Below are 21,684 nucleotides of genomic sequence, written 5' to 3'. Positions count from 1 at the left end.
TTTGGGGAATTGCCCATCTCCAGATTTGCTGTGCCAGTTGGGACAGTTGGAGAGAGTGTGTCCCTCCCTGTTTCTGTATATAATACATTGTCGTCATGTTGTCTGTGCGTATGAGGACAGTTTTGTTCTTTAGGTGAATTTGAAAGGATTTTAGTGCTAGGAACACTGCTAAGAGTTCCAGGTGGTTGATGTGGAGCAGTTTTTGTTGACTGGTCCATCTGCCCTGAGTGGTATGGTGAAGGAGGTGGGCTCCCCACCCCGTGAGAGATGCGTCTGTAGTTAGCACAACTTGTGGAAGAGGCTCTAAGAACGGTCTCCCTTTGGACAGGTTGATGGTGTTCCACCATTTCAGTGATCGAAGTGAGCGACTGTCCACCAACACCAGATCGGTAAGTTGTCCGTGAGCTTGGTTCCACTGTTGTGCTAAGCATTCTTGTAAGGGACGCATTTGAAGTCGTGCGTGTGGGACTATGGAGATGCACGACGCCATCATGCCTAGGAGCTGCATGAACACTCTTGCTGGAAGAGATGGATGAGTTTGAAATTGAGAGATGAGATTTTGTATACTGGCTATCCTGGCTGTGCTGGGATAGGCAATGGCTTTGGATGTATCTATGGTTGCTCCTAGATACTGATGTAAGTGGGAAGGTTGTAGGTGGGATTTGGGGTAGTTGATAGTGAATCCCAAATCGTGGAGAGTTTGAATCGTGCGATGAGTGTGGAGAACGCATTTTTGGTATGTATTGGCTTTTATGAGCCAATCGTCCAGATAGGGGAAGACATGGATCTGTTGTCTTCTGAGATGCGCTGCCACGACTGCTAGGCACTTGGTGAACACTCTGGGTGCTGTTGTTACTCCGAATGGGAGAACTGTAAATTGATAGTGTTGCCCATCTACCACAAATCGTAGATATTTTCTGTGAGCGGGATGCATAGGGATGTGAAAGTATGCGTCCTTGAGGTCCAATGTGGCGAGGAAGTCTCCCTGTTGTAAAAGTGGGAGGACTTGTTGGAGAGTGGTCATGTGAAAATGATCCGAATGTATATACTGGTTTAGTAGTCTGAGATCCAGTATGGGCCTTAGTGTTTTGTCCTTTTTGGGAATGAGGAAGTATAGAGAATATACCCCTTTTCCCTGATGTTGAAGGGGGACTGGTTCTATCGCATGTTTTTGTAACAGGGATTGAACTTCTTGTTTGAGGAGAGAGAGATGATGCGAGGACATTGGACGTTGTTTGGGCGGTATGTTTGGGGGGGATTGTATGAGTTCGAGGCAGTAGCCAGACTGGATAATTTGTCTCACCCACCTGTCCGTGGTGATGGAAGTCCAGACAGGCAGGAATTGTTGGAGTCGCCCCCCGACCGGAGTGGGATGGTCTGGGGGGAGTGGTGGCAAGTCACTGTTTGGTGGCTGGTGAGGTGCGGGTGTTGTTGTTGTTGCCCCGTCCTCGACCTTTGTTATTGTTTCCCCTATAACCTCCCCGGAAGTAACCTCTGTTAGGGGATGTTTGTCCAGAATTTTTAAAGGTGGACGTGGTCTCAGTTGATGTGTTTTTGGAGCCTCCTCTATAAAAGGAGCGACGAAAGGAACCCCGGTTTTGATGAGACTGCAGTGCTCCCATAGACTTGGCAGTTTCATTATCCTTTTTCATTTTTTCTAATGCAGTATCCACTGCAGGGCCAAATAGCTGCTCTTGGTTGAAAGGTTGAGCTAGAATTGCGGTTTGAACCTCCGGTTTAAAACCGGAAATACGGAGCCAGGCATGTCGTCTGAGTAAGACGCCAGTATTGACCGCTCTAGAAGCAGTGTCTGCTGCATCTAAGGCGCATTTAATGGAGGCATTAGATATTAATTTGCCTTCTTGGATGAGGTCAGAGGCCTGGGACTTAAAAGGTTCAGGCAGATGTTGCATAAGGTCCTCAAGTTGGTCATAATGCGCTCTATCATACCTGGCTAACAGGGCCTGGGTATTCGCAATACGCCAATGGTTAGCCGCCTGCGCGGCGACCCGTTTGCCCGAGGCTTCTAAAAGCTTAGACTCCTTGTCTGGGGGAGGCGTTTCTCCAGTTGTCTGTGAGTTAGCGCACTTCCTGGCATTTGATACGACTAGGGAGTCTAAAGGGAGCTGGGCCTTAATGTATGCAGGGTCTTGCGGGGCTGGTCGGTACTTTTTTTCGATTCGTGGGTTGAGAACCCTAGCTCGAACAGGGTCCTTAAAGACTTCAGTAGCATGCTTTATGACCCCTTTGATCATGGGCAGTATGTGAACAGTCTTTTGTGACTGCTCAAAGGTATCAAGGAGGAAGTCCTCTTCAATGGCGTCTGTGTGCATAGTAACGCCGTGGAATGTTGCTGCCCTATTTATAAGTTGGCCGTACCCTAGGTGGTCATCAGGAGGGGAGGGCTTGGAAGGGTAGGTAGTGGGGTCAGGCATGTCAGGTATAGGATAAGACCAGTCATCCATGGGTGCTGGGTCTGGGAACGTAAAAGGGTCGTTTGGGTCAACAGGATCATCAAATAAATCAGGGTCCGCCCCTCCCCCTAAGTCATCATTATCATCCTGTGGAGGAGGTGAATGATAGGGAGATGGTAAAGGTAAAGGTAAAGGTAAAGGAGAATCAGGAGGAGGAGGGGGGGACGGGTTAGGAGGTAAAACAGGAGAGGAAGGACGAAGTGGTGAAGTAGCACAGTCCTTTTTCCGTATGGGAGCTGGGGGAGGTGTAGTGTCCAGCTTCCGCTTTTTATATGGGATGGCAGTCACATGTCCCGTTTTAGGATTGATATAGATCCGCTTCTGAGTAGGATCTGGTCGAAAAAGATCATCTGGCTCCGAAGGTGGTGTCTGTGACGTCCGCTTCGGGTCTTTATGAGCTTGTTTCGGCGGGGACGCAGTTTTCGGCTCCGATGATTTTTTCGGTGTCGACTGATTTTTCGGTGTCGACTGATTTTTCGGTGTCGACTGATTTTTCGGTGCCGACTGATTTTTCGGTGCCGACTGATTTTTCGGTGCCGACTGAGGTTTCGGTGCCGACTGAGGTTTCGGTGCCGATGGACTTTCAGGCATCGATGTTGAAGAACGTTTCGGTGCCGGTGGAGACTTCGGTGCCGAGGAACGTTTCTGTGCCGAAGGAGATTTCGGTCTTGGAGCCTGTTTCGGTGCCGACAATGGGTGTTTGGGTGCCGAGGGTGTTAAAGGCACAATTAGGTGAGGTTTGCTCGAGCCCGAGCCACCCACAGGCTTAGATGTCTTCGGAGCCGGGCCCGAGGGCGGGGCTTCTGAAGAGGATTTCCGGTCGCGACTGGGCCCAACTGGCGGAGTCTTGACCAATGCTTTTTTGGATGGGGCAGGGGCAGGGGGGGTGGTACTCACACGCTGCCCTGGAGTGATGAGGTCATCGGAATCGTCGGCTTCGGATACGATCTCAAGATCTTCGGTGTCGTCTTCGGGAACATCTTGAGCAAAGATGTCCTCCGGTTCTGGAGCTGGTTTGGCCATAATATGGCGTCGAGCTCTTCGGTCCCGGAGGGTCTTCTTCGAACGGAAAGCGGAACAAGCTGGACAGGTGGACTCGTTGTGTTCCGGCGACAGGCAGAGGTTGCAAACCTCGTGGTGGTCACTGTGGGGGAACTTCGCTCCACACTGGGGGCATTTTTTGAAGGGTGTCCTGTCCATCAGCCGCTTCCGGAACCGGTCCGAGTTGATGTCGACGTCGATGAAATGAAGATTAAAGAGTTAAATTGATTGCTGGAAGTTTTCTGCTGGAGCGGAAAAAAAGTTCATCCGAACCCAATGGCGGAAAAAAACAATCTGCCGATGGAGTGGATGCCCATGCGCACTGTTGTCCAGGGGAGGAGTCACCAACCTCGTGACCAAAGACTTCTCCGAAGACAACAACAACCTGCAATCATCCGAGCCCAACACCAGATGGCGATCTTATCCTCAGTGTGTGATCTGCAGCTCATATGCCTCGAACCAATTGTTATTTGATGCTCTACCAAGCTATCAGGCTGGCACAGTAAGAAACTGAAACACATGAACAACAACAATCTTTAATGTTTTGTTAGGGTCTCTACTAAAGGGTGGTTTTGCTTTCGATATATATGGTTTGCTAATGTAGCACTGCTCCATAAGACTGAACAATTTTAAAAAAGGGTATAACTTACGTATTTGGTCTTGAAGAGCACCTGTAAAGAGAAAAGAAACATGTTATTACCAAGCTGCCACACATGGAATTCTATTCTCCTTGAGCTATACTTAGTTTATAATTATTGAACGTTTAAAATGCTGAACACACAGCTGTTCTATGTATAATGTAGCAGTTGAAAGGATTTTAATTTAGTGGTGATCAGCAGAGGACTTTTTTTCTGGCAATCATACACTCTGTAAAAAATAAATAAAATACATATTCAGATCATCATATATATATCCCTGTGCTGCAAACACACCATCAAATCTGCACAACAATATCTAAGTGATAGTAAAGGTTAATAAACTTATAGCACAATCGTGTTTCCCAATACAAAAGCACTGCACATTCAAAACATTTCCATAACTCCTCTAGGTCCTGTTCTTAGTAATGTAAAGTGACAGCATGTGAAGTTCCTCATCCTCTTTCTCCTACTTTCCCAAACGCCTGACAAGAAAGTTGTTAAAACAGGCAGCCTCAAGGAAACAATTTTTAGCTGGGAAGGCTAAATCTATTCCCCAAGTTGAGTTCGCGAGTAAGCATCAACTCATATACCCTCAGAGTTAAAGCCCTTTGGTGTAGGTAAGTGTGCGAGTTGTGCAATCTAGTTCCCCCCCCATGCATTCATTTAAAGGGGCCATCCGGTGAATGACATCACAATATGAATCAAAACACAAGCAGGCTCTTCAGTGGCACATAAAGCCTGTCCAGGCACACCCCATTTCTCTGCCTGCAAACCCCACCTCTCTCTGCTCTCAGTCTGAAACGGATCAGCGCATTACCAGCCAGCAAAGGGGGTAGGGAGATGGCCACATTACAGGCGCAGCAGACTCTTTCCCCCCTAGGATACGGAACAGGTGGACGGGAGGTTGGGCCTCACCGCTCATTCCAGGTCAGGTCCTACATTGGCATCTGCCTTCTGTGGGCCTACAGGATGCTTCCTCCCCACCATCGGTAGCAGTCGTGGCTCCAATGCTGCACCATTCGCAGCATGCCATACAGGCCCCAGAGAGAGCCACAGCGAACATGCCCCACTTCGTGGCCAACTTTAGTAGCGGAGCCGGCAGTCCAGGGTGTAGTTCCCCCGGTCTCACATGGCCTCTGTCAGGCCTGCCTCTCCATGCAGAGTCTACCTCACAAGACGGTGCAGCCCGGCCCCGGACAACACTTCACCGGGGACTCTGGGAGACACTGTACCGTGTCGTCACAAACAGCTGGGGGGTGGGGGCTGGGTCAATCAGAGCATCACAGATCAGGTGTGAAACCTCCAGAACCTCAGGGCACACACCAAGAGAGTCAGGAGGCCTCACTGCTAGTTCCAGCTGGGCCAGAGACAGGCAGTCGCCACCCTGAGACCATAGTCCAGCTTCCCGGCAGACTGCAGTTTAACAGGCAGCTGTGGCATTCATCCCAGGACAGCAAAACTCATCCCAGGGAGTGTACCCAGCATCCCAAAGCACAGTGCAATATTTTATCGGGACTGATGGCACCAGGTGGCAGGATTTGTGCAGGATTTTGTGTGCCGGGATGGAGCTTGACGAGGTTACGTATGGCCTGCCATCTTGCTGGCTATGTCCATATTTGACAATATTATTAATACTGTCTAGATCATCATCCACATTTATCAGAAATTGATAGACCAACAAAAGGAACATTCTTGTATTTAAACCCTCTAAGCCATGTCAGAGGCCTATGGGCACCTCACTAGCTAATGCGTCAGAGTGATCTAAAATGATATTTGGAGATAGAGCTACCCGAGCTCTCGACCAAAAGAATTCAGATAAGGGTTCCAGTGTGGTTCCATACCAGTCCCATTGTGATGGTGGGAGCATTATGAAGGCACCTATTCAGGCAGAGTTAAAAACCTGCAGGAGCTCACAATGGTCTAGTACAAGTGCCCACATTCAATGGGGAAGCTTATAATACAAGAGGAAAATGAATCTCCACATGGCAGGAGTAACATTTTCAACACTGTGCCATGACGTCACATGAAGTTTCTTTGGGTCGGCAGTAGTTAGATAGACATCTGCTGTGACAATGTTCCTAAAGAGAAAACTTCCCACTTGGGGGCTCCAACTCATCAGAGGTGTCAATGGTGAGCCGTACCCATGGATGTTCATGCCTTCAACTACATCCCGGCACAGCCACAGAGCTAGACATAAGGCAGTGGGGTGTATCGGAGCAGCAGGGCTGCCCAAGGAGGACAGCCTGTCACTGTGACCTTAGCCAGGCAATCAAAATACTATCACCAGTGTGCCAGATTTATCAAAGGTTTGCATTGCTGAAGTGCCACAAAAAGTGAACAGCCTTTCGAATCTAGAGAGAAGCAACCAACATCCAGTTTTTTTCTTTGTCGTTTTCTGATTTTCTTTGCGGCAGTCAATAAGTGCCTCCTTATAGGATATTCATGAAGTGAAAATAGGAGATAAAGGTAAGCCTGGGGTGTAGAGTGAATGGGTGAGATGAAAGCATGTAACAGTTGATTGACAGTCTGGGTTAATCATAGTCTTTCTTTCACATTTTCAGCTCTTGTTGTGTTCTGTGTCCTGAGAAGAACCCTCAAAGAAACTTGTCAGGGTTCGAAACGTATTGACAGCCTTTCTCTCTACTAAATAAGTGTTCTCCATATGTACAACCACTGTTGCTCATAATTAACTGACCTTGGAAATAGTCTTTTTTTAAATACTTTCATTATGCGCTCTGTAGGGTCACTATTTGGCTTCTGCCCCTGCTAACATGTGCAAATTTACCTTAGTGAGGTAACTGCCAGGGGTGTTATGTTACTAATACAGTTTAAACTGTACAGAACCTGAGCGAAAAATTGTTTTTGTTGTGTCCTGTATAAAACAGTTTGTGTAATTTCAATATTTGTCAGGTCTTTTGTACGTTTTGAAAAAAAATATTTATTGTGGAATTTTTAACCCTGGGTGTAGTGGGCATAGCGAGGCTACGTGGAGGGCCACGGAGTTACGAACAAACTCCGTGGCCCTCTGCGTAGCCCACTACACCACCGCCTCCACCCCCCATTATTAACAAGTAATTATACTACTTAAAACAAGTAAATTAAAACCACTTACCTGTCCTGCGGCTTCCCCAGGCTGCCCTCCTCCTCTTCCTCACCATCTCTGCTCGAAACACGAAATGCGCATGCGTGGGCGCGCACGCATGCGCAGTTTCCGCAAGGATTAGCAGAGACAGCGAGGAAGAGGAGGAGGGCAGCCCGGGGACACCACAGGACAGGTAAGTGGTTTTAATTTACTTGTTTTAAGTAGTATAATCACTTGTTAATAGTGGGTGTGGAGGCGGAGGCTGGCCAACTCCGCTCTGATGGGGAGTGTGCGGAGATTTGCCTACTCCGCGTTCTCAGCGGAACACGGAGTAGGCAAATCTCCTCACACTCCGTGGGCGGGGCAGAGGTCTCCGCCCGGGGTTAGGAATTTTGTGATTTTTGTGTATGTACAAAGGAATATTGAAGCTTTAAAAATATCAATTAAGCAAAAAAAGAGAATAAAAAAATAAATCTTCTTTCAATTAAATAACAAAACATTATTTTGAATAAATTCAATTGATCATAATAATTTGGTTATGTGATCGATACTGGAATGGGTGAATGAATGACAATCGGTATTGGCACTTTTTCTGAAGTTTAGGATTTAGGGCCCAGACTTACTGATTACGGGGCAAATCCTTTCTTAGTAAGAGGAGAGCAAACTAGAGCAAAGCATGGAACTGGGATTTACTTTCCAGCACAAATCTTGCTTTGTGTTGAAAAGAAGCCCTTTCTACATTGCGTCAAAGGGGCGTCCCATGAGTGGCGCATGGGCATTTCCATGCAACCCCCTTGGTTTTTGATGCAAAATTTCATCTGCTAAAAGGGTAGATAAGGTTTTGCACCAAAAATGTAAGCCTCGAAAAAAGTTTTATTTTCTCAAACGTTTTCTCCAATGTGTACAAAACCTATGCTTGAAATCACGCACACGCTCTTGCACCATAGTGCAAGGAGGTGTACGTGGGTCAAGGCATTCTGTAGGAGAGCTAGCACAGGAGATGACAGCAGCAGCATCTTACTTTTGCAGATATGGAATTATCCTGATATCTCCCTTTCACGCAGTGGAGCGCACACAGCACAGCAACTTTGGTTGCTGCACTGCGTAGTGTCATTTCTATGTAACTCTGGTTTAGTGAGTTTCAGCCTCACAAGGGAAGGTGTAGCCTAATTTCTGAGGTTAGTGAGGACTTAGATGGAGGATACTCATAGAATGTTGCCTAAAGAAGTCGAAGACAAGGGATGGCTCAGAAAAGGAGGGCATTTCTTTGCCCGTCACTCATCTCTCCTGAGATGCTGAAAGAGCGGGCAACCTGTAGTTACTTGCCATGGAGAGGCTTGAGAGGTCCACCATGAACTTCACATGAACTGATCCACGCATCGTAGTCCTTGCCTCAAATAGATGTCTTACAAGACTGAATACTTATGCGGTAGTGTGGTCTTGAAGGTGTAAGGTTCACACAGTGTAGACACATGTTGAGATGTAACAACTCTACTATTTCACTCTATGAAATGGCATGAAGTTCTGAGGGATACTTCTAACCGCAAATTCCTTACTTTGTGAATATTTCCCAGGCATCAGACTGGACTTGGAAACTCACAAGCATTAGTCTTGCACGCAAGTAGGTGGTGCCATGCAGCTCCACTCCAACACTGTTCTGCTCTGGAAGCGAAGACAGAGCCACATATAAGAGCCATCAAAGTGTGCTGACATCAGTTGCTTTCTTTCCACACCTTATGCGGATTTAAAGCTCTACTCCTTTCGTCTATGACCAGATTTTCTCAAACTTTTCTTCACAAAATGTTACCAGAGTTCAAGGCAAGAGTCATCTCCTTAAACAGGATTTAAACCATGTATGGACTGTAGCAAACAGATGTCTTTGACAGATCCACACCAGGTATGGGGACGGAGCACAACTCCAGTACCTGCGCAATCAAGAAGCGAAGCTCTACGTTGCATAATACCTCAATACTCCGCACCGTGACCGGTTGAAGTTAAATGGAAGGTCCCGTTGACACTCCCAAAGTTGTTCCCCCAGCAGATCTTGGTCAAAGTCGAAGCATTGGGCTAAGTTAAGAAGTTCAAGCAGGAATTAGCCCTTCTCGCCATTCTCAAATCTCCAGAGAAGCCACAAGACTGTCACGATGCCACCCAGTCTCACTCTTGAACTCCTGAGGAGCTGATTTCAAGCCTGATGCCGATGCACCCTGAATTAACAGTTCAGTCAGTGACATTGTAGCAGGTTGAGGCCTTCAGGGAGGTCATGCTGCACATCTCTGGCACTCTACCAGCTCTCTCTGGCACACTTCTTGGCCCCAAGGATCTGCAGTGGCCTCCAGTTGTGTTTTCAATGGCGGGTCCACCCTGGATAACGTCTGTGCCCCTTGTGCCTGCTTCAGGTTCTGCACTGGCTTTGGTGCTCACTTAGGTTCGGCGCAGCAATCTCCATTAGTCCCTTTGACATTGACACCAGCTCAAATGGCGACGGAGGAAGAAACATAGTGTCTCCGACTCAAATTTAAACTTGTCTCGGCCGAGGCTGTGCTCTGAACCCACCGGACCGCATTCCATTGGAAACCCCCATGATACTGACACATTTCCTTTACAGCGTATATATTCAACTAGATTTTTTGGTGGGATTAATATGACAATCACAATTATGGCAAAGAAGACCAATTTGTCCCTCATTATGATGAGAACAAGTGGTTGAAGAAACTTCAAGATGCCAGTGCTCGAATACCTCAGACACTGGATTGGTCTCCAAATCCGCCAAAGCCAAAGCCAAAAGCCACTGCTGCCACCACAAACTTCTCAGCCCTTTTGGGCTGAGGCCACAGCACTCAGACACGATCCCCAGGTCATCAGGGACAATGCACAGCTCAGTCCCCCGGCGCAGCAACCTCACCTGAAAAGCACTTTAGTGTGTTCTTTCAGACACACTACCACCCTGTAAGAGGCAGGATCTGATATTTTTTCCAGGGAGGGCAAAACACTACTTCAGACTGATGGTTCCTCCAAATTGTCCAACTGGGCTACGTCCTCCTATTTCTTCCACCTACATCAGGATGGCTAACCACTTGACCATTTTGCACCTGGAAGTGCAGGCTCTTGAGGACATAAGAGGCCATCAAGAAGATTCCAGACCTGGAAGACGGAACTGGATGTTACTCCTGCTACTTCACTTGCTGAAGAAGGATGGAAGTCTCCATCCTATTTTAGATTTCAGCCCTATCAATACCTTTCTGTAAAAGGACAAATTCAAGATGCTCACATTGGTCCATGTTCTGTTTGCCTGTATCCCAGAGGCTGGATGGTAGCGATGGATGGGCAGGACTCTTATTTCCCTATCCCCATCCTGCAGGTCTACAAACAGCATCTGTGGTTCACAGTGGGTCAGGAGCATTTCTAGTTTGTAGTACTCCCTTTTGGGCTCACCAGTGTCCCTCTGATGTTCACAAATTTGAGGTCCGTGGTCTCAGCCCATCTTCGGAGGTCAGGTGTTCCAGTCTTCCCCTACCACTGACTGTTAAGGGTAGGTCCACCCCAGGCAGTCCACCTCCAGGTGACAGCAAATGGGCTAACACTGTTTGGGTTCACTATCAATGTGAGGAAGTCACAATTGACTTCTTCACAAATGCTCCCATTCATCAGAGCCATCCTGCATATGGTGCAGTTCCATATCTTCCCACCGGAACAGAGAGTCCAGGATATTCAGGCTATGATCCTAATATTCAAGCCTCGGGCTTGGATCTCAGTGAGGATTGCTCTGAGGCGGCTCAGATTCCTGGCCTCCTGCATCCTACGGTCTGAACATTCCAGATGACACAATGGCACATGCAGGCTCTGCAGTAGGATGTGAAGGCGAAGTGAGTAAAGCACCAAGGGAACCATTCAGATTCCATCCAGGTTTTGGAGGAGACTGCAAAAGATCTGCAGTACTAGCAACATTCCAAACTACAAGCCCCATGAAGCACAGGAAAAACAACTGAACGGAATCAAGTACTCCACCGTGACCGTGGAAACTTAAGTTCTCTGGTGAGCTTGATGGAGAGTTCTCCAATTCCTCCATATCAGCTGCGAGACGATACTCATACTGTTTATGCTTTGCATTATGGGACATGCGCTTCTGGACCACAAATATGTGTTAAGGCTTGTGTCGCTGCTCACAACGGCGATGTCTAAAATTTGCCTCAACTGTTAGACAAAATATCCATGGGGCAAGAGGCCTGGGTATGACCCCTTCCCCCTCTCCGGACAGTACGGATGCTTTTCGCAAACAATGTATTCGCTGTTGACAGTGCTTCAACACTATTCAGTTCACAGGGGGTGCTGTTTAACAACTCCTTATGTAAAGAATGAGAACAAAGCAAAGACACACAATGTGATTTACTTTGCAGCACTTCTGCCGCAGACCCCAGGGCCAGTGTCCCCATTTGTGAAATTTCGCTTTCTGATGCACGCTATTTCGCACCTAGTACTTACACTTAATATGTTTTGTTGGGTGCTCTTAATTTAAATATACCTGGAATATGGAGATTATTATATGACCTGGCCAGGATCACACATTGCGTCCAAGCCCGAATAATTCTGCAGGGTCCTCAGTAGATAATGCTCTCTTCCTTGACACTACTAGCCTCACTCTGTTTGTGGTTGTGGAGCATTAGACTGTGCTCCACATACATTTCTGCCCGACTTTGGCAACTGCGCCACACTGACGAGCTCTAGACAAGGCAAACAATGGCGATGTGTATTAAGTATCATATCATATAATTTTATTTGTACCAAATGCCACGTTTAAAGTGGCCAGGCCCCTCAAAACCAAGGAATACACTGACTTGGCCACTGAAGCTGCCAAGGCCCAACACAGGGCGACACTCAGCAGAGTATACGAGGTCAGTGACAAGGCGGGAAAATTGTCGGGAAAATTGTTGGGCTTGTTAGACCGTAGAGATCAAGCAAACCGTGTAGTTGTCGAACTAGAGGGGGAATCGGGGAGTAGTCTCACTTCACCACAAGATACAAAGGACGCCTTTGGGCAATACTACCAAACTGTCTAAACGTCCCAGTCCCCTCACACGGAGGAGGAGGAGGCAACCTCCTTCTTGAGAGACATTTCGCTTCCGGTTCTCACTGAAGAGGAGTGCTCCGACCTGGACCAGGAAATAACTAGTATTGAGGTAGAAAAGGCTATACATGACTTGCGCAGAAATAGGGCAGCGGGCCCCAATGGCTTACCCATTGAACTGTATAAACTAACTTCGAGTAAGATTGCTCTGTACCTTACTAAAATGTTTCATGAACGCAAGGAGATAGGATCGCTTCCCTTAGACCAGAGATCGTCACCGATCGTTGTCATCCACAAGGAGGGTAAACCGAAGAACAGGTGCTCTTCCTTAAGACCGATATCACTGCTTAATGGAGATGCCAAGATATTCGCAAAGGTCCTGGCCACTCGACTCCTGAGGGTCATTGCAAAATTAGTTCACCCAGATCAATCGGGATTTATGCCAGCCAGAAACACCTCGCTCAATGGAGTGCTAAGCCGAGCCCAAGCAATAAGTGAAGATGCGGTGGTGGTGTCTCTCGAACCGGCCATGGCATTCGACACAATTGAGTGGCCCAACATGTTTGCCATTCTGAGGAAATTGGGGCTAGGCCAGGGCTACATTGGCTACATTGGTTGGGTCCGGCTTCTATATCAGGATCCGCTTGCCCAAATCGTAGTCAACAATAGACAATTAGCACCATCACTCTCAGTAGAGGCACCAGACAAGGATGCCCTGTCTCTGTTGCTCTTTGCCCTCACCCTTGAGCCACTGGCAATGTGGATTTGGAGAGATCCTGTTATCAGAGGTCCCAGGTGGACAGAAGGTTGGGAGGACTGCATTTCATTATACGCTGACAACATTTTGCTCTATTTAGCCTCACCAGCGTCCTCCCTGAACCGGATATTGCACATTTTCCTTGTATTCGGCAGATTTGCCGGTTACAAAATGAAATGGGCAAAGTCAGTGCTCTATGTTCTTAGTGGTACGTGGCCTTCACTCCCCCGTGGTTTTCAGATCACGGAGGCGAAAGAGGTCTTCAAATATTTGGGGATCTGGACCTCTACAGACCTGTCCCGCTTTTACGAACGCAACCTCCAGCCTCCCCTGAAATGGCTCACGAGCAACGTTCAACACTGGAAGTCACTTCCTCTCACCATGCTCGGACGCACAGCAATATTTAAAATGATGTCCCTCCAGAGATTGTTGTATGTGCTACAGAATACCCCATGCCAAGTCGAATCGGCATACTTTAATGAAATCAATAGTTTCCCTTCGGGACCTACTATGGGATGGCAAACTACCGTGGATAGCCACTCATAAGCTAACACTAGGGTAATTTGACGGAGGCATTGGTCTACCGGACATTAAAAAATATTACTGGGCGTCCCACCTTGCTGCAATAAATCAATGCACATACCGAGCATAAGGAGCCCTGCATTCAAAGGTGGCTCCTACCGGGGGGTGGTTTTGAGGGGGCACTGTACTTGCACTCGGTAAAGCCGATACTGACAGGGCCCACTGGACATGCGGTGCAGGTGTGGAGGGCAGCCACGAAAAGTCTGGGCTGGGAAGACAAGATCACGCAGGCTACACCACTCTGGGACAGCGAGCTCAGGGGTGGGTAAGTCGTATCGCCCCACGTCCCTGAGATTAAGATTTATTTCAAGGGCAAGAAGTTTTAATTACTGTTTTGTCCGAAGGACAAGTAGACAGTAAATTATGCTAAACTGAGACCTCTTCAAATTTGCAGTCCGTGTCTCGTCCGTCCACAGTGTAATCATGTAACCGACACACACACGACACAATTTACAGCAGGATACAGAGGAGCCTGTTTTGGATTATGGAGCCTGTCTGGGCAGTCGAGCGAAGCCAGGTGAAATGAGTGACGAATGGCTCTGCTCGCCACAGGTACCGACTGTAGTCAATTGTGAGGCGTGGTGTAGGCGGTGATTCTTTACCGCTTGCGGTACATTGGACACAGCTTTTGGATCTAATACACAGGAATCCCCAGCTCCGTCTCTTGAGCACAGTGCATGCGGGGTAAACCACGTAACTACACAAAAGATCTGAGACGTATTTCAATTAAGTGCAGTGCGTTCATAAAGAAAAAGCACAGCATGAACTTTGTGTAGCTCGGAATTTTCCAAACCAGCACATTCAAGAGAATGGTCTGTAGTATTTCCTTAGATCACGGGGCGAACATGGAGCTTTAGCAGCTCGAGAACACTCCCAGCAATGGCAGGTAGGAGACTGGCTTCTCTGCTTCTTGCTTTTACCCGACTGTAACTTTATTCCCCCTTCTGATCCTGCCCTTTCTTGGCTCCACCCTTGGGCCTCTCGTGCTGAACCCAGGTCGCTCTCCTCCCCTCCCCTCGCATCCGAGGCTTGCAGTTAAGTACTTTGATTTTTTTTGGCATGCAATTCTTGGGCCCCCTCCCTTAGCACATTGCTTGCCATCTGTGCTTGATGTCTCAGTCTCTACTGTCTCAACCAAGTCTACATGAAAGCGCCTTACTTTCCCTGTGGGGCTGTCGTGCACCCCACAGGCCCACCCCTGTTGCTTTAATTTTCACAAAGCTCTAATTTCTAAACCAGTGCCTGCACTACGCTTTTTTCTTCCCCCTATGGCTCAGAATTTATTCCTTGACAAGCACCCAGGAATCAGAGGCCAGAAAAAGAAAACAGAAGGGGCAAGGCAGAGTTTGCCAGAAGGCAGGATTGCAGTGTTATATTTACCACAAACTAAAAACCTAAGCCTTACTGTCTGTGATACGATGTCACCAAAATCTTGCACTTGAAACTATGAGAGGCTTTATATGCTGTTCTGTGCAGCGCCAAGCATGACTTAAAAGCAGCACTGGGGAGCTAGACTGAGGGTGATTTCTTTAAGTCAGGACAAAAGCCACCCATTAACATCTGCTACGTGATGCGACCTCCGGCCGTCGCAGAGACTAGAACCAGAGGCACTGGAATTATGTGACTGAGTGTCCCCTGGGATTTTCACATAATTATAGATTTGCCGCATTTGCCACATAATTCGTCATCTGCTGCATAATCTCCAGATTTGAACAAAAACAAAATTTGTTTCTAGCTCAAACGGTTAAAAAAGTTACTAAAAATGCGACGATGCGTTTTGCCACGCAGTGAAGCCTCTTTGCTAAGCTGGACTGGTCACCTTTCTGTTGCTTATTGCTGTATTTGGATGTTCAACTTATACTAACGATTGGCAACCAATGCCCACAGGGTGTTACCAAGTTTAAAAATGATGAAATAATGAATACTATTACAAAATGTGCCGCATTATATCACATAATTTTCTTTTTTCTTGCAGCATAATTTACTCAACCCTGCCACGTAAAGTCCTCTCTTGCCGCATAATTCCAGTGGCCCTGACTATAGCTCTGGTCTGACTGACAACAGGCGTGCAAGTAGGCATTCCGATATCCCACATTTTACTTAATATACAGCAATAACAGGCAAGTCTCTGAAAGCTCTTCTTTTCCCTACTACCTCCTGCAAAAACTATTAAAGTTAAGGTTAACCTCTTCTGTGCCCATGACGAGATAGTCTCGTCATTGAGCACGGTCGCGCTGTGCCCATGACGAGACTATCTCGTCATGAACCCCACCCGCGTATGCAACGCCCGGCACAGGAGGGGGAAAGGGCGTGGCACTGAAGGGGTTAATAACAGTGCTTCTGTGCTGTTTAGAAACTTACTATTGTTTTAGGTAGCTCTTATTGTAATGAGTTTACCTTTAAGTGAGCACTACTAATCTTGCAAGATTAGGAAATGGAGGACCAGAAAAATAAAACACTTGCCAGGATCACACAATGTGGCTAAGTGGTGGTGAGCCTAGGTTAGAAGCTCAACACCCTCATTTGGAAGCTGATAAGCCACATTCCTACAAGAGCCTGGTGCACTGCAAGGTAAGATAAGGCGGGTATGTGGAATGGTTACCTCAAATGTAGCGGGAGGGGTAAATAAATAAAGGTGCACGTATAACTGGATAGTGTGTTTATGCAGTGCATTGAAATGGGCTTCTTAATAGTGTACAGAGTAAAGCGAACATCGTAATGTAAATGTGTTCAAATAAATCCTGCTTAGAGTAGATAGGTTGGTGAGGCCCTCTGTTGCTTCACAACAACAAGACTTGTGGCTTTCAGGCTATAAATGCCTCTCTGGGCCTAGACGTCTGCACTTTGTGTTGTGCTGGTCTTCTCAACCCTATGCCCTGGATTCTAAATTTCAGCTACATCTTGCAAGGGAGCGGTGTTTGAAATGGCACCACACAGATAAGGTCTGTACCCTGAGGCAGTGAGGAAGGATTTGCTGTTGGAAAGTAATCACATGTAAAGCAGGTAAATACAACTACATGTAGAAAGTCCTATAGAAGCTGAGAGACTAGAAAGAGCTAATGTTACAAACCTCTCCGGATATGCAGCAGAACACGTGAAATTGTTCTTATGCTGTGTGCTTCATATCAGAAATCACAAAAAGTCAACTACAGGGTGTTCCTTTCAAGCTTCTGCAGACTCTTTCTTTCGGATGCTTCATTCCCTAATAATGCTTCTAGGACTGCCTGTGTAATGGCGAAACCTCTACAGCATAGGCTTAAGTGTGACCCCCCCACCCACTCCAATCTTCCCGTTATGCATCACAGAATCACAGATTGAGTCATCCAATTGAAAACCTTACACACATTCAGAGATGATGCTTTGATCTAAGTGGGACTGAATCTGACGATTGGTCCCTTAGGAAAAAAGGAATGGTCTCCTTCCCTTCCCAGGACAGCTAGAAAAGCCATGCTTTCCCGAGCAGGACGCTCTAATCTAGACATAATCACAGATCGCATTCATACCCAACCCTGACTATTGCCTGAATCTCAAATGCTTTGCGGGTAGCAGCTTGGCTCTAGCCACTATATTCTTTGTAAATACCTTAAGCAAAAATGTTATTCTGTAAATATGTAATACTGACTTACACATTACCACAGTGTACATTATACTGATAATTTCTGATTCGAACATGCAACCTTTTTGTTGCCACTGTTCTCCCAAATGGCAGCTTCAATGTATCAAGTGCTTGCATGTCTAAAATGGATTGTCTAAAACCTAATTTACACTTGCCTGTTCATCATATTGATTTAGTGAACAGGTAAGGCAAGTATATTTCTTTGCAGGACAAGTAGATTTCTGTAAAATGTTGTCCCTTAGACAAGTAGATATTTTACACAATTCCACACCCCTGGAGCTGCTGGGCAGTTGACTCATACAAAGGGCTTCCATCGCTGGGACCTAATAGGTATCTCAAGAGTGGGAGACTTGTGGAAGGATGGGGAGGTGATTCCTTTCGCCCAACTACAGGAAGACTAGGAGTTGGTGAACACCGAGTATTTCAGATATCTACAGTCAGACACGCTTTGTTAGCCGTGTTAGCCAGGGGGAAGACACCACCCGAGTCCTCCCCGTTGGAGGATAGGGTCCTAGATGGGGATCTACCTGCGAAGGCCATATCGCTCATCTACAAGAAACTGGTCAACAACAGGGCTGACCCACTGCTCCGGCTTTGGGCAAAATGGGACTATGATGTGGCAAGGCATGGTGATGAGGAGTGGCTCACGGCATTGGCTTCTCCTAAGGAGGTGGCCATCTCCTCAAGGCTCAGATTAGTACAGGTGAAGTCATTGCATAGATCCTACCTAGCCGGCCCATTGCTGGTCAAAATGGGCTATTGTGTCGAGGGCGGGTGCCCCAGGAACTGTGGAAAGGAGGGCACTTTTGTCCATATGCTTTGGGAATGCACGACTATCCAAAGGTATTGGTCGGCTGTTGTGGGCCGCATGGAGGAGGTACTGGGTCAAAAGATCGAATGTAATATTAAGCTCGCTCTTCTGAATGTTTGGGGCCCGACGGACTAGAACTCCAAGGAAAGAATATGGGTGACTCTGGGGATGATGGTTGCTAAACGAAACATAGTAAGAAAGTGGAAGGCAGTAGACTCACCATGCCTCGTTGACTGAAGTAAGGATATGGACTGGTGCATGATAACTGAGAAGGCCATATATGAATCTAGAGGGTGCCCCGCCAAATGGACACAGATCTGGGGACAATGGAACAGCTATAGGGGAGGGATATGTGAACCCCCTTTGAAAAGGGACAACACCGGTGAAATGGGTCTGACTAATGGGAAATTGTGAATCTACTATAGCCTTAACAAGTGCGCAAGATAGCTGCCTGTCTTTTGTCGATGTCCTGTAATCTTTATTCAAGTATGTATAATCACTGCATTGTCACGTTCTTCTTTCTATAAGAAGATTTATTTAAAAAAAATTAAGTGGCCAGGCCTTTAGTAGGCGACAGTGTCATATACTTTCGTTTAGCATGCTGAAGGGTACACCACGTGAAAATGGGATCTGGCAGCCTCTTCTAGGGCCTCGAGACAGGTGAACTCCTGGAACAGTGCTGTGCAACGGAGTGTGCACATGCAGTGTGCACCTTCCACTTAATGTGGGTGCAACAATCAATACCACACAAATAACCGAGGTTCAGCAGGACATGCAAGGCGTGCCAGATATGCAGTGAGTGGGCAACGTCCTTGCGGTGCAGCCACAAGGATGTCTGCACAGACAGAACAAGACCATGATCACCGATACAGACAACACAGGCTGAGCAGAACATGCAGAACGTGCCAGACATGCAGTAAGCAGGGCGCTTGCTATTTATGACGTGGTCAGCATAAGGACAGGCCCCCTCTGTGATTGAACATGAAGGAGGACGACGGGGAGGAGGAAAACAAACGACAGACAGCAGGAGAGGTGTGGAGGAAACAGACGACAGGGGGAAAGCAACATGAGAGAGCAGCAACAGTAGGAGGAGGACAGAGGTGAAGGAGAGGGACTACAGAGACACACTCTAGAAGGGTGTATGTCCAAAAGTAAAAAAAAAAAAGTAAAAAGGAGTGCCTGAAGGAGACTGTGGCCAGTGGAAGGATACTTGCCACAGAAAGCTGTACTTGGTCCATGGTCCAGAGCAGGGACACATGGCGAAACCCCAGGAGGATGCAGAGGTGAGGAGGAGGCTCTGACCAATTAGAAGCAAGGAAACAAGTGGCTTCAGAGCCAACCAATGGTAAGCAAAGGTAAGTAATAGTTGGGCTCCAAGCCCATTAGCATTTTTTTCATTTACAAGAGCTTTTGCAACCACAGCCCAAACGCTGAGCAGGCAACATATTAAAACTAGCCTAAGCCAAATCATTTTCAGCAACAAATGCATTCATTGCAATAGTAGGTCAGTGTAAAATTGCCCAGCACTTGCATAACCTTTAGTACTCCACCTCCATTCTTACAAGTTGGCGAGCAGACATGTTGAGCACAAGAAATAAACTCTTTGAGCGGTTTTGTTGCTCCATCTCTGCTGCAGCTGAACAATGCTGTTGATTTATGAAAATGAATGAATTACCTGGCTTCAGTACCGTGCCCCTTAGATCCACCTACCTACGGCCGCTTTCTGCTGTTTGAAGAGATAAACAACCAGCGCCATCAAACAGATCCACATGAGTGCAAAGGATACCCCAATGAGAGGGCAGGAAATGCCACAGCGGGAGACTCTATGGAAAAAAGTTTCTGCAAGAAAAAAATAAAACTATGAAAACTTTTGCGAAGATGGATTTAAATAGTTAGAATGAAAATCTAATGCCTTGCAGAAACAATGTCTATGATACAAGCCTTATGTAAATCGACTTCTATTTCATTGAATCTACCGCTCCTTAATAGCATTAATAATAATATATAGGATAAAGTACCATCTGCCATATATTAAAATAATATATCAAGTTACCTAGAAGTTCCATGACCATCTAGAGGAACAAGGCTGAAGGCAGAGGTTTTTTTTTGTAAGGTCATGGAACTCCAAGGTTACTTGCACTATCCTTTTAACGTATGGCAGAGGCAATTTTATTCCTAATAATAAGTGGTCAAACTATCACACGTCAAACAAATCACTTAAATCCTTGGTGTCTTGCTCGTTCATATGAAAGAGACAGTATGCTTGCAGACATAAAGAATAAAGAGATGCTGGGCCAGATTTACATCTTGGCGGTAAGGACACTCCGTCGCATCCGCAACAGAGTATCCTTAACGGCAAGATAATGGTCTGCCTGGCTCATTCATATGCGGACAGACCACTGGTGTGACCAGTTTGATGAAGCAGTGCTTTAAACTTTAACAAGCATTGGTAAATGCCATATATGTTTAGCATATGTGATTATTAATAATTTTTGTTGTAAGTTTTAGCTTGGTGAGCAGGTGTAAAACTGATATAAACTAATATTTGAATGTGGGTACCCGACTGCCAGACGGTACTGGTGTGACATACAAAAGGTGTGCATGCTTATTGTTGGAAAGTGGGTTATTAGTAGTGCATTTGCCCCTGGCAATAGGGCCACTAACATAGTCCAGGGCTCAGAAAATTATTCCCATGCTTAACCCTTGGTAGCTTGGCTGTGAGTAGGCAGACTTAACTTCAGAGACAGGTATGTGAAGCATTTAAAAACACAATTGAGTAAATAATTAAGCCACAACACACAATAAAAATTCAACACCAATTTATAAAAATAGGAAATATTTTTAATTTTAATACGACACCAAAAAGAAATAAATCTACTGTAGGAAACCAGAGATATGAACTTTCAAAGAGTCAACACGTTCTAGTGCTTAGAAACCAATAGTGCCACTTCTGAACATTTGGTCCCCTCTGACTGGGACAAAGTCAATGTTTGAGGCCGACCGCGATGAGTCCTGGTCAGATAAACTAAGCGGGAGGCCCCGGTCAAGATTTTACCTTCACACTTAGAAACGTTTCTGGCGGATTTCTCATCAGACGTCATGTAGAGGTGGGCGGAAAATTCCGTTCCGCCAGCGTAGAATAAAAAAGCAAGCCACCCCGGCTCACGGGCCCGGTCCTTGCTTCTGAAAGCAGCCAGGCCGGGGAGAGCCTGCCTGGGCACCGGTGGACCCCTGTCTCCAACGCCTGGACCCTCGGCTGGCTTGCAGGACGGGGGGCTCCCGCACCCCGGGCCCTGCCGGACGGAGCACGAGCCTCGGGCCCGGTCCCAGCTTCAGACCCCTAGCCAGGCCGGGGAGAGCCTCCCCGGGCCCCGGAGGGCACCCTTTCCCCAGCGCACGGACCCTCGGCTGGCTTGCAGGACGGGGGGCTCCCGCACCCTGGGACACTGGGAAGGAGCACAAGCCCCGGGTCCGGGCCCAGCTTCCGAACCCTAGCCAGGCCGGGGAGAGCCTCCCCTGACCACGGTGGACACCCTTCCCCAGCGCACGGACCCTCGGCTGGCTTACAGGACAGGGGCTCCCGCACCCTGGGACACTGGGATGGGGCACAAGCCCCGG

General features: G+C 47.2%; 1 protein-coding gene across 1 annotated transcript in view; it reads right to left on the bottom strand.

Annotated features, from left to right (window-relative positions):
- LOC146782861 (butyrophilin subfamily 1 member A1-like) overlaps positions 1–21,684 on the bottom strand; it is a 174,552-nt gene that overhangs the window by 73,436 nt on the left and 79,432 nt on the right. The window contains exons 4-5 of the mRNA XM_085639809.1: positions 19,777–19,905; positions 4,166–4,186 (exon numbers count right to left, since the gene is read on the bottom strand). Coding sequence (XP_085495935.1) covers positions 4,166–4,186; positions 19,777–19,905 — 150 coding nt within the window. The remainder of the gene's footprint in view (positions 1–4,165; positions 4,187–19,776; positions 19,906–21,684) is intronic.

The sequence above is a fragment of the Triturus cristatus genome, chromosome 12 (genome assembly GCF_964204655.1).
Source record: "Triturus cristatus chromosome 12, aTriCri1.1, whole genome shotgun sequence".
Classification (NCBI taxonomy): domain Eukaryota; kingdom Metazoa; phylum Chordata; class Amphibia; order Caudata; family Salamandridae; genus Triturus; species Triturus cristatus.
Note: the sequence above shows the minus strand (reverse complement) of the source record. Positions and strands in the feature narration are given on the sequence as shown.